The sequence below is a fragment of the Anser cygnoides genome, chromosome 20, assembly GCF_040182565.1.
Source record: "Anser cygnoides isolate HZ-2024a breed goose chromosome 20, Taihu_goose_T2T_genome, whole genome shotgun sequence".
Lineage (NCBI taxonomy): Eukaryota > Metazoa > Chordata > Aves > Anseriformes > Anatidae > Anser > Anser cygnoides.
The window spans coordinates 3,256,673-3,270,912 of NC_089892.1; the positions used below are offsets into that span (position 1 = coordinate 3,256,673).

Below are 14,240 nucleotides of genomic sequence, written 5' to 3' on the forward strand. Positions count from 1 at the left end.
GGCGGCTCCGTGAGCGCCCCTTGGCGGCCGGAGGAGCGCCCCGACAGGCCCCGGCCCTGAGGTGGCCGTAATCAGAGGCGGCCCGGGTGCTTTCGGTTAAGCAGGCATTCGAGTTACCTTTAACACAAAGCATTTTTCACTTAAAAATAACAATTAAAAGCTCCTTCTATCAATCTACGGCTTCTATTTTTAACATTTCAACGTTTATAAAGCGCAAACTGCTTCCAGTGCTCAACACCCAGCGTTCTCCAAGTCGCTTTAAGCAGGGCTTTGAGCCCTTTCCAAACACTCGGGAGATGGATGGACCTTCACTCGACTTGCCACAGCAATAACCACAAGAAGTAGTAAAATGTGAAAGTGCTCCAGAGCGCAAAATATTTTATTTAAGAATTTACAGTGTCAAATCTTACACTTAGGAAAGATAGCCGCTCCCAGCTCAGAGGAAGCCTTCTTGAATTAAGATGTTTGGCAGTCTCTACTGAAAGGAGAAAATAATCAGCGGCCTGGCTGAACTAGAGGAAGCCAAGTGTCTGACTGGGTTTCAGTCACAGAAGAGTAACCCACGGTGCTGCTCACCATGCCTGGAATTGAGTACGGACCACTATGCCAAGGTTTCCGATTCCCCCAAACAGCATTACGCTTCAACTACGCATAACCCCCTTTAGAATAAATGTAAGGCTATCAAGATCTCAGAAAGGTGGCATTCTTCAGGAAAAGAAAAACTATCAGGGACCAACACCAGCAATTTCACATTCACATTATTTCTACTCATGAGCAGAAATTCAAGTAAAATCAAATAGTGTGGTGGCAAATTCTAAATAAAATATGGCCTAACAATTTAATAAATATTTAAAGTTTATTTCCCTCTTTGCAGATGATTCAGATTCTTCAGTCAATATGAACATTGCATATCATGGTTTTCAAGATTTCCTATATTAATCCTATAGATTTTAACGTCCAGCGGTAGAGGTCTAACCCATCTACGTTTAGTATGTTTGAAATTCAGCTGTTAGCTATTTAAGACCTTGGTTATTTTAGTAATGGAAATTCAAGAACAGTATTATGCTGATTCTGGCACTCAAGAGGAAAAGACAACTTTCAAGCTGTTACCACCTTAATTACACAGTGCCAGCAGTTTGAGAGAAAGCAAGTAACCGTATTGCACTTAAAAGAACACTCACTCATCAAATAGTACAGCGTCAGCTATTATACAGAGAGCTTTCAGACTATACAATTTGCTTTACAAGTAGTCTAAACCACAAACTACATACATACTAGATAAGATCCAAATCAAATTAGTATTAGATTACAGTCACAGTTTTCATTCGATATGGGTCAATTTATTTGGATGAGCTGTGGCCCCCTCCCCCCTTCAAAAAACAAACTAGCACGAGGCATTTCCCAGATGAACATCTTGAATTTCACACATTGACAAACCAAGTCCTGTTTTATAAGCATTACAATTGCGCATGGTCCTCTTAAGGCCACAGAGTGTTATGTTACAATGTGGACATGTTTTTCCCCCACAATGGGAGGGGAGCATCCTTCAGAAATTAAGGAATCCCTGAAACTATGCCTTAAAGTCACACTAGTAGGTTTAAAATTTTTTTTTAGGAATAAATTGCCTATGCAATTTATGAATAATTTTTGTAACAGACAGCAACTATTTCCTTCCTTGTGTCTATTCTTTATCACAGCAAAGCTATTTCTAGCCAGTTCTTTAAAAGGAAGAGTTACATATATTTCATGTTTGGTAATGATTTATGTAGATGAGGTGCAAGTAGGGAGACCCATGAAAAAAATCACCCATCATTAAATTACTGTCCTGTCAACTGCAGCTAGTTCTGATACCATGTGCCATAAGATTGAATAGTTCTTCATATATTCAGAAGATGAATGAGAATTCCAAGCAGAGCCACTGTATTCTACTTCAGCGTTGGATACTTCCTCTGTCCAATTCTTCCTGGCCTTGAACTTCCAGTGACTGCAGGAGACTGAAAAAGAGTAACAAGAATAAACAAAAAAAATTTTCTGTAGAAGTGTCATACTGGAGACAAAATACAAGAAGTTGTCAGTAAAGTTTTGATCCCAACATTGTTAGCTTAAAGGAGCTAGATTGTTCCATGTGCACGTTTAACGCCCTGCATGTGATAGTCCAGATTAAGCTAGTAAACCAAAATCAAACCGTATAAAAAATGAACAGGGTTGACATTCCCATCAGACAGGTTTGAATATCAAAGCTATATCACGTATCAGAGGTCTGCTGAAGCACCAAATTCTCACAATAATATGCTTTTATATAGTTCTCATCTGTATGGTTTCAACAAGGCAGGAGAAACTCATCCTGCAGTACTGAGAGCCTGGCTCTACGTACACTCACCTTTCCATAAAGGTGCCTAGGCTACAGAGAGACTCTCTCTTTTGTTACAGTACTTTTTAACCCTTTAATCCTTCATACAGAAAACAGACGAAAAAATACAGTGCCATTTCAGACATTCCAGAATGGGCAGCTGCTCATTCCATTATTTTATCTTGCAAAATTCGTAAGTGCTACAAAGGCAGAGAAAGCGCAGAAGGAAACTCCGTGACAGACTGGATTATCTCACCATAAGGATCACCTGGGAATGGGAGTGGGGGAAGAAACACAACTACATGGTAAAAATATCTGGGAGGAAAAAAAAGGCAAAATTTGTACTGATATTTAAGGCCACACCGAGTTACTTATTAAAAGGTAGACGTGGACTCAGCTCACTTAAAACAAGACGGTTCAGCATGACTGATTTACTCAAGCAACATTTAATTACTTGTTTGAACTCTCAGAACTAACAAATCTCTATCATTTTGTTCAATAGTTCAGTTCAAAGTAACAACGAGGCCTTTACTCACTTGTGCAAATTGAGAAGGATTGTAGAACTGTACTGTTCCTGCTGAAGGTCCCCCCGAAGGTGGTACAGCGGCAGGCTAGAAAGTAGATTACACTAAAGTTACGGAACTGCAGAGCTTCACTGCCTCTCAGACTTGGTTTGCTTAGTCATACAGAGAAAATATTCACAGTAATAATGCCAACAATATGGACAGAGCAGCATATTATAACAACTGCAAAGAGTGCTGGTACAGTTTGCATCCATTTCTTTAATATTATTTGCTTAATGTAGGAATTGGCAAAACAATGTCACATGCATAAACTGTAAATAGCTCTGAAAATCCAAGGCATGCAAAACCAAAACAAGACGTTGGTGCGACTTCACTGCATTAGTACCTTCTGTTTTTGTTAGTAGACCTCAGGACTTGCCCCAAAATAAACATTCTATGTCAAGTTTTGCTTTACTAAAAAGTATCAGAAAGAGTTTGTGTCACTCCTTTACAGTGACCCCAGAGTACTCCCAGAACAGCAGAGATGAAGCATTCCTTTAATTCCTACAGGGGCTTTCGCAGATGAAACAGGCAATGGTATTATTACCAACTTGAGATTGGCAGCAGCAGAATGACAAGGTTTAGTTTGCATGGGTCATTTGGGGAAGTGGTAGGTTGATTTGTCTTTGTTTGGAGGTTTTTTGTTTGTTGTTGTTTTTTTACCTCAATTGACGAGTTTGGTAACCCAGGAAAGAGCTAATCAAAATTACTACGTAAATCTCTTAGGAACATGAACATAAAAAGCATGCCTGGATTACATGCATTATCATAAACACAAAAGTCTGAAGACCCTGTTTGAGTGTTAAAAGGAACACTGCATCATTAGTCACTTTGAATGTTATTTCTGTGAAATGAGAAGAGGGGAAAATGACTAAAAGTAGCATTAGTATTTGAGCAAATGCAAAATAAAGGGTGGAAAAGGAAACACATTAACATAAATGAGAATGGCCAGCCACATGTACCTGATTAAAATGCTGGCTTACTTCACGTGATAATGAACTCATTGAACTAGAGCGCGAAAGCTACAAAACAGCAAGAACACACAAATACAAAAAAACACAAATAAAAAAGTCGTCATGCATGTCACTGCCCCAAGCTTTCAGTTGTTTTATTTAATTACAAAAGTCTCACTCTGCCAAAGGTTAAACCAACTTCAAGTTAAAAAAAACGTAAAGCCAGAAGTTAGTTTAAATCAAAAGGACTTCTTAAAGCACAAAATTATGTAGATACAGAAAACATTTAGTAGGAATAAAGGTAATGTTACTCTGCCTGGCACACAGCAATCTATTCTCCTCTTTGTGTCTCACATTTAATATTAGTGAAATTATATGCATGCACAGAGGCAAGAAGAGATCCTTAAAGTACTATTGACATTTTACTCTGAAAAGGCTTTTATAAGTTTACATATATCGAACAAGCAGATCACACCACAGAAGGTAGGACTCTGAGGCTGAACTTCTCATATGGACTTAGAGGTCTCTTCTGTGCAATTTTGGAGGCAGTCATATGACACCATCTTGCCTGGTCACGAGCAACTGCATCCATCATAGAATTATAGAACAACGCAGGTTGGAAGAGACCTTAAAAAATCATCTAGTCCCACCTTTGGTGGGAAAAGCGAGACCAGATGAGATTACCTAGCATCCTGTCCAATCGCATCTTGAATCAGTTACTTGCCATTTAGATGGCCCATGTTAAGAGCACTACAAAATAATGGTTAAAAATATGCTGCACGAGTCATTAGCTAACCACTTTGAACCAAGTCTTAGAAGTCTTACCTCTCCTGATTGGAAGCCATCAGGGTTGGAAACAGGTAGCCCGGATCCAGGTGGAAGGATTGTAGGGTTTAAATACTAAAGAAAAACAATGCACTCTTTTTTTAATCTTAATTACTGCAACTCATTACAATGTTATTTCACCTTTCTGCTATATTAATCCCATTGTAGCAAAACAACATTGCAATACATGAAGTCAGATGAAAACATGCCGCATATGGCTACTTCCAATGTTCTTGGTCCATTTCCTAACACATACTGCAAATGCAAAACGTGCAGTCCTGCCAAGTTGGGAAATACAACTCTTCATGGGCTTCCTACTTCCATTTTCACTTGTCTTTCCATTCTCAAGTTCATAAACTAAAACATAGGGATTATGTTTGTGTACAACAACAGTAATGCTTTGTACATTCTGCAACTATGAAGCTACTGTTGAGAATCTTAAGTTATTTTTATGAGAAGTTTGAACAATATATACAAGACATTCTTTTTAACACACCTCTGGATCAGCAGCTGCAGCAGGTTCTGTGTTGGTTTGGTTTGCGACTGGTGTGTGCTCTGCTGCACCACTCCCTTCCATCGGCTGGGGTTCCCCTGGAACTACAAAGGAAATGGGATTTAGTCAGACACCAGATCAGGGGGTTTGACTTCACAGAATAAGAAGCAGGGTCATAAGCAGAACTGGATTTGTACAATACCAGTCTTCTCCCAGGAGGAAAAAAAAATAGGCAATTTAAAGAGTGCAGTATTAGTATCTACAGATGTCTCAGTATTGTTACAAGTTTGCAAGCAGGAGATGCATACAGTTTACACACAGATAAACAGTTTATACAGATCAACTTGGTGCAAGGCAGCATGTAGTGAAAGCCAAAAAAAACATTGTAAGCAAGTAAGACCTCCCCCATTCTTTCCTCAGATAGGGATACTGGAACTAAAAACAGGTGTCAGAAATGAGCACTAGGTATTTAGCAACACAGGAATACTATATAATTCAAATTCTGCTATTATGATGGCCTAGGTGCTCTGTATCGATTTTTTTAAAAAAAATCAACCCCCCAAAATAAAAAAAAAGACAAACGCAATCAAAACAAGCAAAAACCCAATCTCTTTTGTTTGCAGAGTGAAAAGCTGGGCTTTATTAATTTATTTTACTGCGGTTCCCAGACAGATTCCTCTTTAAAAGGGATTGGAGTTAGTGAGACCGAATGCTGTGAAACATTCATTAAAGGCTACATAATACACACAGGCAAAAGTGACTTTAAGGTAACCATAGAACCTCCTTACAAGTTTAACCACGCACAACACACCTGAATTTGGAACAAAGACATTTGCAGGAACTGGCATCGGTGCCAGCGGGGCAAATAGGTCTGCTGGTGCAGGAACAGCACCACTTGACTTGGTTCCACCTGGATTCAGAACATCGACATAACGGGCTCTGCTTCCTGCTAAAACAGAGAAATCCAGAAATAACAGAGATAAGTCTTGTGTTATTCATCTCCATGTCTATTTTCAACAGTCTGCTGGTTAAACTGCCTTTCAGAATCAGAAAATAATGCTGCAGGGATACAAACAATAATATCCAAGTCAAAATGTCATTGTGACAGCAACCACAATGCAGAAGTTAGGCACAAAGCCAGAAATAGCCACAGTTCCATGACATCACTGAGATGCCAACTGTTCCCAAATGCCCCCAGAAAAGCCACGAGTTTTGTCTTCATATTTTATGCAATAGAAAATTTGAAGTCTTCCATGTCTGTTACCTGCTCTTCTAGAGAAGATGTTGACAGGGGCACTAGGTGGGCCTCCAGGCCCAGACGGAGCAGTCTGGGGAACTTTAGGAAATCCTGTTGGAGGTGGCGGTGGAGGTTTACTCTGCCAGGAGAACATAAAAGAAAAAAAACACATCATTGACTAAGAGTATTAAAAGGCAAGTGTCTGTCTGACTTCTCCTCTTCTTTACCTATTACAGAACACACAATGCTGGGTATACTGACATGCATCTTGCTGTGTGGATCAATATTCCTTATCTCACTCCATACGATAACTCCTTATCTAATGTCAAGATATTTCTACAGCCCATCTACACTCACTCTAAAAGGAAGCATTCACAACCATGGTTCTCATCATTTGCTTACGTTTTGAAATAGCTCTTTACCAATAAGGATAGACAGGGTGGGTGATTTTCCTTGCTTTACAATGCGTTACGTTTTCAGAACTAAGGACTCTTCTTTACTTCCCCTCTCCCACTCACCCCCCTAGTCTGTTTTCAGCAAATCAATTAACAAGCTATTTTCCAGGTGGTATCAACTTGTATCAAGAGATAATTGAACTAAGTTTAGAATAAATTCCTTTGTAAAAACTCAGTCACAGCAACTGGATCTACACCAGCACGTGAAGACATAAATCGTTTCATAAATACGTGGACTATACAAATATGTAACTTGTGGATTAGCTTCAAAATGTTGCACACTTTAAGCCAAATTCAGTAAAGTTAGTAAAATTGTAAGCCAGTACGGATTTTAGTTTGAAGAAGAAAAAGGTCCTCAGTTTTTTACCTCTTCTTCTGGTTCATCCAAATTAACCCAGCGCTGTTTCTGTTCATCCCAAACAATCTACATGGAAACCAGAGTCAAAAATTAGCAGTTCAAACAAAGCTGGAATAGACACAATTTTTAAATTTTACACACATCTGTTTACTTGTTAAAACAAGGTTCATCTGTTATACAGGAAGCCTCTTTGAACCAATTAAAATGTACAAAGGTTTTTGTGATTTAGTGGACTTACGGATTTGTTTTTGTCATCTGGAAGGTGAGCTTCATTCTTTCCTTTCCCCATCAGCCAGCGAAACCAGTTTGCACCGGTCTAAAATATAAATACATCTATTTAGTTAATTTTCTCAACACCGTCTTTACAGGCAAATCAAAAGAATTTCATGCAATAATTAGTTTTCTGTTAGAGACTTCAACTGTAATATAAAAAACACCAGGAAAGATGCCCTCAGCTAAACTAAATTGTATCTTTCTGACAGACGGAAGAAAGAATTCAGAGGTAATGCCACAAATGAAAACTAGTCCTTATAAATGGCAGCCTGAGAAAACAGGGGAACAGGGCCAACACACAGAAGTGGTGTAAGTAGAGGTAAATTAACAACTAGGGGTAAACCCACTGTGGAGAATGGGAGTTGGATGAAAGAGAGGGTGTGTGTTTGTTTTTAACGTGAAGGGAAATTGCTCTGAATTCATTCCCAGTGAAAACAAGTGGCTAGTACAGCAATGCTTCAGTGCACGTAGGGGCAGCTAGCGGTAGCACAAACTTTGATATGGGTGTATAAAAATGTCTAGATGTTGTAAAAGCCAAGGCAATGTTACCACATATCCCGCAAATCTCCTCTACCTATGACTACCTCACTTATCAAGTTTACCTTTCTAGATGCTGTCTCTTTTTTTACTTCTTTTTTAGTCTCTTTCCCTACAGGAACAGGTGGAGAAGGAGAAGGCTGTTTTGCTGCAGAGTTGGATCTTTCTCGTCCCACAGAATGAGCAGAGGACTCTGAAGTTGTCCGTGACCTTCGCCCATAGCCCTGCATCACAAATACATGGGAAAGCACAAAGCTGTCACTGCTGGAGTGAACTGATTATACACTCCATCTTGCTAAGCAAATTCTTTCTTTGAAAAGTTAGTAATAGGAAGAAATCCAAATACAACAGTAAGACGTAAATGTAAGTAAGAGCAAAGACTTAGTGGAAGAAGGAGCCTGCTCATGGCATACCATATATGCTGAAGACTGAGATGCAGATCTGGATCTTCGTCCTGGTGCCTGGTTAGATATAAAGCCAGGACATGCTTAATAAGCAAGCAGCTAAATATCCAACACAACATTCACTATTACAAATTCCCATATCATTCAAGACATTAAAGCTGGTTATTTGGTTACTTCTATGTCCTCTGACATGTATAGGAGGGACAGAAAAAGAGCAGATGTCTGGCCAAGTAATTACATGGTCATATAACTAATCCAATACAAAGTTAAATCAGGTCACTGCTGTGCAGACCAATCAGCCCACAAGGGGAAAGAGATAAAAATGCTGCACCAGACAGCAGTTGCTGCAATTCCACCCTCCCCCTCTATATTAGGCCGGTTGTTTTTCTAATGGTCATATAGCAACTCTAACATTAAAAAAATTAATCACTGTTTCTTTTGTTAGCATAGTTAAGAATTCTCCCCATCCTTTATCAGTAGCCAGATGTATCCCTATTAAAAATGTTTATGTTTTAATTCCTTCAAACAAGAGACTGAAATAACTTCCAAGGAAATACCAACTCCAGCAATACTTAAACAGGGAAAAATACTATACATTTTTAAAAAGGCTATCTGGATTTCAATAAACACCATGCATATTTCCAGTCATGACCAAGTGCTAGGCAATGCTGTGCTTTTAAAACTCAGTCACAGAACTGTTCTTTATGGCCTGGCTGTCTCACATGTATGCTACAAGTTCTTCTGGGTAGGAAGAATTGTTTTGGAAGATGGGAAAGGAAGACAGGCCAGTGAAAGAAAAAAATTCTTCAGACAACAGCCTGGTTTCCCCTGCTCAATTAAAAAAAAAAGATTAAAAATGGCCAAAAGTTCTATGCTAGTTCATTATTTATTCCAGCGAAGAGAAGGAGAATGGGGAAGAAAAATTAAGCTTCAAACCTAGATGAAGAGCAAGACAGACCCCCAATACACTTTGTGATTGCAAAGACACGCAACATAGCTGACGCGCTGAAGAGCTGTATAAAATAAAGATACCATGCTAGCCATTCTGTTATAGAAATCCTCCTCTCTCTGTTCGGGGAAAGAGTTTCGTGAAGGAGACTCTGGAGGAATTCTCTGCATTCCTTAAAAAGCAAAATTAGACTATGTTAGTGGGGAAAAAAACACACAACTAAATGTTTTTAAAGTAAAGTTTTTCACTAGTTCTGAGTTTTGTGCTATTAAGAACCTGATCTTTTACAGAACAAGAAATTTAGCTGCTGTGATTGTTTTGTTTCTCCTGCATGGGTATTGTTTGATCTATATACAGGTTAGAGCAGGGTGAGCAATGCAACCACCAGAATGGAGGCAATACAGGGTTCTTCACATCTCTAACACAACTGGCAATGCATCCATCCTTGCATTCACACATCACGTTCTGCTGTCACAGGATTAAAAATTAATAAGGTGCTAATGCCCAGAGACAGAAATCCCTGATGCTCCAATCACAGACCTTCAAGACAGAGCCAAGTGGCAATTGCAGTGCATTCACCAATTCCATGGTACAGAAAAATTGCCTGGTTTATGTCTAAATCATAACTTGCTGATTCTGACCTCTCTTTTAAACTAAGCCAATACTAAGTGAATACTAAAGCTTTCCACAGATGTTTCTTGTAACCTTCCATTGTCTTATTAAACTTAATTACCCAAGACTTGTCTCACTATTTTATAAGTTTTGAGGTGTTTTGTATTAACCCCCCAAATACTTCATTCCCCTAAGATTCCAGACCTGTTTCCAGGTTTGTCTGTTCTTCTTCCCGTGACTCAGTTTCTTGTGGTGGCCCTCCTGGTGGTAGTGTTGACCCTAAATACAGCGGTGATGGCTCAGCTCCATACTGATTTGAAAATCCTGGAGGTGCAAAGCCAGGGCCTGGACCAATGGGCTGAGAAGCCACTGGGTAGAAGGGGACACTTCGGACGGCTTCCTGGTCACCAGGAGGAATCACAGCAGCTGACCCATCAAGTATAGCCTGAGGTGCTAAGGCACAAAATAAAGTTAAGAGCTGTAACTAAACAGAACCTTTCATCCTGTGAATAACATGAAATAATGCAGAAATTAAATTTCACTGTTTCTACCACCCTCGTAAATGATTTCTTATACTAGAAACCCAAAACGTTTACTTTCTCTCTTTGTCATGAAGTAACATATGAAACATCATAAAGAAGGATATGAGACACTAACCTGACGGCATCAGCTGCACACTTTGCATCTGTTGAGACATATTGGGTAATAAGGATGCTAACAATGCATTTTCAGTGCCTGGGCCCATGTCATGGCCAACTCCTCCTCCATCATATTGACTGGTATGGTCTAATTCAGAGCTTGGTGTGCTACATGGACATTGTTGTGGTGTGGATCTGTCTGTGTTATAAGCTATTGCACCCTCCTGCACAAAAAAAAAAGATATTAACTCTACCAGATATTAAGTTCATAACTAAAGAAATATATAGAAAATTAAATCTTAGGGTGATTACACCATAATTTTTGTTCCTGCTGTTTTATTGAACTGTTAGGTCAGTTTTCATATCTCTAATGGATCTCCTTCAATAAATATTTCTCCCTTTCCATTCTGTTACAATTTAGCTATACTAATTCACACAGCATTTTTGCTTTTTCTCACTCCCCCCCTTTTTACTGGCAAGCAGATCATCTGCTTATAACAGGAGTTGCTGCATTAGTTCCTTAATGAGCCTTGCAATTCTCCTTGCATTACAGTACTAAGAAAAATATGTTATGTAACATACACTACCCTTTAAACTACTCAGTACTGTATCTTAAGGCACTAAAGTGTGATAAATCCACTTATCTTGAATTATGATGCCTGTATTTTATGACATGAATATATCATGAGGTAATCACTTTATACATTTCTGTAATTAGCAATATAAATAAAACCATTCAAAAATTGGATTTACACTAATCCTTAAAAGGGAATAGTTCATGTTGGAAAGTACATTCTTTACCTTAATCTGTCCATCCACATGGCGAAGCCTTACCAACCAGGAAGGTTCAACTAGAGATTCCTGTTCTGGTTTCTCCTTTATCTGTGGATCAAACAGGCGCAGTTGCGATGACATCTAGAAAAAGAAATCATTGTAAAATTTCAGTTAACCAGCAACCAAAAGGCAACTTTAGCCACAGCATATCACCTACAGCATGAAGCTACAAATACTTAATTCTTCCGCATGTTACCTGGATTAGCTGGCCGATAAGTACAGGTGAATAGTAGTGTGGATCTTTGAGGACAGTTCTGGAAATCACTTCACAATAATGGAAGGCCTGAGCAGCAAGTCCCATTTCAGCAAGTCGGCAAGCATAGATGAATTTGAAAACCTACGGAACGCAAGCAGGTGAAATAAATCAAGCAGTCAGAACATTCTTGGGAGCACCAAATGAACGGTAATTTGTAATTTCAGCCAAAAGTTCAGATGTTCCATTATCATGTTTACACTAAGCAGGTAAAAAAAAGTCTGAAAAAAAGCATTCAATACTCCTCTTCTACTAACTGTATCCAATGGAAGTAATTATTTGTCAACAGGTAGCATCAACAAATCCTGCTAGATTTTTCTTTTGGAATATAGAGTTATGGTAACAACAGAATTTAAAATTCCAAAGTTCAGAATGCATGGATGAAAAATGTAAAAAGACGGATTAAGTGATAAAACAGGGAAAAAGCTATCTTGCGCTATGCTACCTATAAATCTTTCCAGCTACCATAGATACAGTGTCTTCTACGCTGAATAAAGCACATGAGAGATGAACACCTCGCATAAAAGCTGCAAAAATATATGAAATATCTCTTCACCTGGAAATTGGGCAAGCAGCCAGGCTGAGTTCCTAGTGACTGTGCGTATTCATAGGCTTCTGTTCTTTGAATGGCTTCATTGGTGGCAAACTTAAAAAATGGCAAGCTATTGGGGAATAGGAGAAGAAAAATAATACTTGACATTCAGATCATATATAATCAATACAGATCTGTCGATTAGAAATAAAGTCAGAAAGGTAGCTATTAAACATACAGTATGGGAAACTAACTCCTCGAAAAAGGACAGCGCATCAGACAGTTCTCAAAGACTGCTGTAGCTAGTTATGATGAGGGGAGCAGTGCAACTCAGTCTTGCCAACTATTAAGTTTTCATTTTTTTGCATCAAAAAGGGGATATTAAAAAAAACGAAAGCCAAACCTATGATTTGATCCAATTAGGACAAGTTTTGTCGTCTTCCTTGTGTAAACTCCAAAACCAACTTGGGCCATAAGGTAACAAAAATGAGCAGCATCAAGCAATCCTTTAGAAGCTGTAGGAAAATAAGTGACAGAACTCAGAATATTTCGTCTTGATGACACATCATAATTCAGTGGCCCACACTGTTTTGGCTTTGTACTTAAACACCTTCACAGCACAGACAAGCCTGCATAGAACTGTTCCACTTTACATTTTACATAGCAATTGCTGTGTAAGTGCTGAGTAATTAAAATTTTTCAGAAAGCTTTTCCTTCAATCATCACCAGTTCATCCCCCAGGATTTACCAAGAGTGTCTCCCATGGTTGCAATGGTCCGGGATTCCAAGTCCACATTGTTTGTCAAGTTGGATAACACCATTGCTAGATGAGGCCTCCAGTCTCCCCATTTCTCGTCTCCACAGCACTAAAATGAGAAGAATTAATTAGTCAAATCAGTGACTGAAGCTCTGCATGGTTACGTGTTTAAACCTAAAAAAGGACAAAGCTTATTTGACCGTCTAGGAAAAGGACATGGAAAGATTACTGTTATGAACTACACTACTCACTGCAGTACCCTGTTAAGACTCAACTGCAGCTCACACTCGAATCTTACCGTGGATGCAGCTGGCATCCTTCCAGACATGAGCTGGTAAACAGTCTGCAGAGGGTCATTAATCGGGAGACTGTTGGCAAATCTACAGAGACATTATACAGAAAACCAAACAACAAACATTGGGTAAGCAGTTAAAATGTATTTGAACACTCAGTCACAGTTTATCTTGCTTAGTTTAAGACAAGGAAGCACTGCTTGAAAATATTATATCGAATAAGCAATTGCCCCCAGTGGATAATATCCAAAAGCAAAGTATTATTAATTACCTGGATCTGCCACTTTGACATATATCAATCCAAGCTAGGAAAAACCTCATGATTCTCCCCATGGCAGATGACTAGACTTAGTACCTGATTTCACAAGCTCAGGAGGCAGAAAGTTTATCTGTCTATAGACAAAGCATGCATGAACACATCAACAGAAGTTGACAGTTGGTTTTTTGTGCCACCCCCTTTTCTCCCCCCACACAAAGCCTGACTAACAGCACCTGTCAAGCTAGCCCATGGATTACTGTGGTTAAAATGTCCTTTAAATGGAAAGAGTGCATAGAATAACTTCTCAAGTTTAAGTTTATGGCCTGAAGACCTCAGAATAAAAAGCAACAGCTTACATGAATCAACTGAACACAGAGGTAAAATTAAAGCGTAATTCTTGCATGAGCTATTAAAGATAACTCATGATTTTGACATTAAGATGTCTGAAGCACCAGATCACTCATTAGCAGAATAGGTAGACCACATCGTATTAATCAATAACAAGCAAAACTGTACCTGGTCATAACTCTTGCATGTGTTCTGCTGTCCATCTTGCTGGCAAGTAGCAGAGCATGACCCCATAAGCCATGCTTCATGGCTGATTCCAAAGCATCCTAAAGTTAATACAGAAATTAGTTTCCCGGGTTAGCTTAACATACTACTCA

General features: G+C 39.0%; 1 protein-coding gene across 8 annotated transcripts in view; it reads right to left on the reverse strand.

Moving 5' to 3' along the window:
• Window positions 1–352: 352 nt before the first annotated feature.
• The window catches only part of SEC16A (SEC16 homolog A, endoplasmic reticulum export factor), a 30,298-nt gene continuing 16,410 nt past the window's right edge, over window positions 353–14,240 (reverse strand). For 5 of the 8 annotated variants that reach the window (XM_066980761.1, XM_066980760.1, XM_066980759.1 and 2 more), the window contains 21 exons: window positions 14,092–14,189; window positions 13,322–13,403; window positions 13,015–13,132; window positions 12,670–12,781; window positions 12,291–12,396; window positions 11,678–11,818; window positions 11,449–11,562; window positions 10,667–10,871; window positions 10,214–10,462; window positions 9,481–9,569; window positions 8,458–8,505; window positions 8,110–8,268; window positions 7,473–7,550; window positions 7,244–7,300; window positions 6,449–6,560; window positions 5,996–6,133; window positions 5,188–5,288; window positions 4,692–4,766; window positions 3,876–3,935; window positions 2,887–2,961; window positions 353–1,994 (listed from right to left, as the gene is read on the reverse strand). In XM_066980761.1, coding sequence (XP_066836862.1) covers window positions 1,926–1,994; window positions 2,887–2,961; window positions 3,876–3,935; window positions 4,692–4,766; window positions 5,188–5,288; window positions 5,996–6,133; window positions 6,449–6,560; window positions 7,244–7,300; window positions 7,473–7,550; window positions 8,110–8,268; window positions 8,458–8,505; window positions 9,481–9,569; window positions 10,214–10,462; window positions 10,667–10,871; window positions 11,449–11,562; window positions 11,678–11,818; window positions 12,291–12,396; window positions 12,670–12,781; window positions 13,015–13,132; window positions 13,322–13,403; window positions 14,092–14,189 — 2,286 coding nt within the window. In that variant the 3' untranslated portion in view covers window positions 353–1,925. The remainder of the gene's footprint in view (window positions 1,995–2,886; window positions 2,962–3,875; window positions 3,936–4,691; window positions 4,767–5,187; window positions 5,289–5,995; window positions 6,134–6,448; window positions 6,561–7,243; window positions 7,301–7,472; window positions 7,551–8,109; window positions 8,269–8,457; window positions 8,506–9,480; window positions 9,570–10,213; window positions 10,463–10,666; window positions 10,872–11,448; window positions 11,563–11,677; window positions 11,819–12,290; window positions 12,397–12,669; window positions 12,782–13,014; window positions 13,133–13,321; window positions 13,404–14,091; window positions 14,190–14,240) is intronic. The other 3 variants (XM_066980756.1, XM_066980757.1, XM_066980758.1) reach the window with 3 other exon arrangements.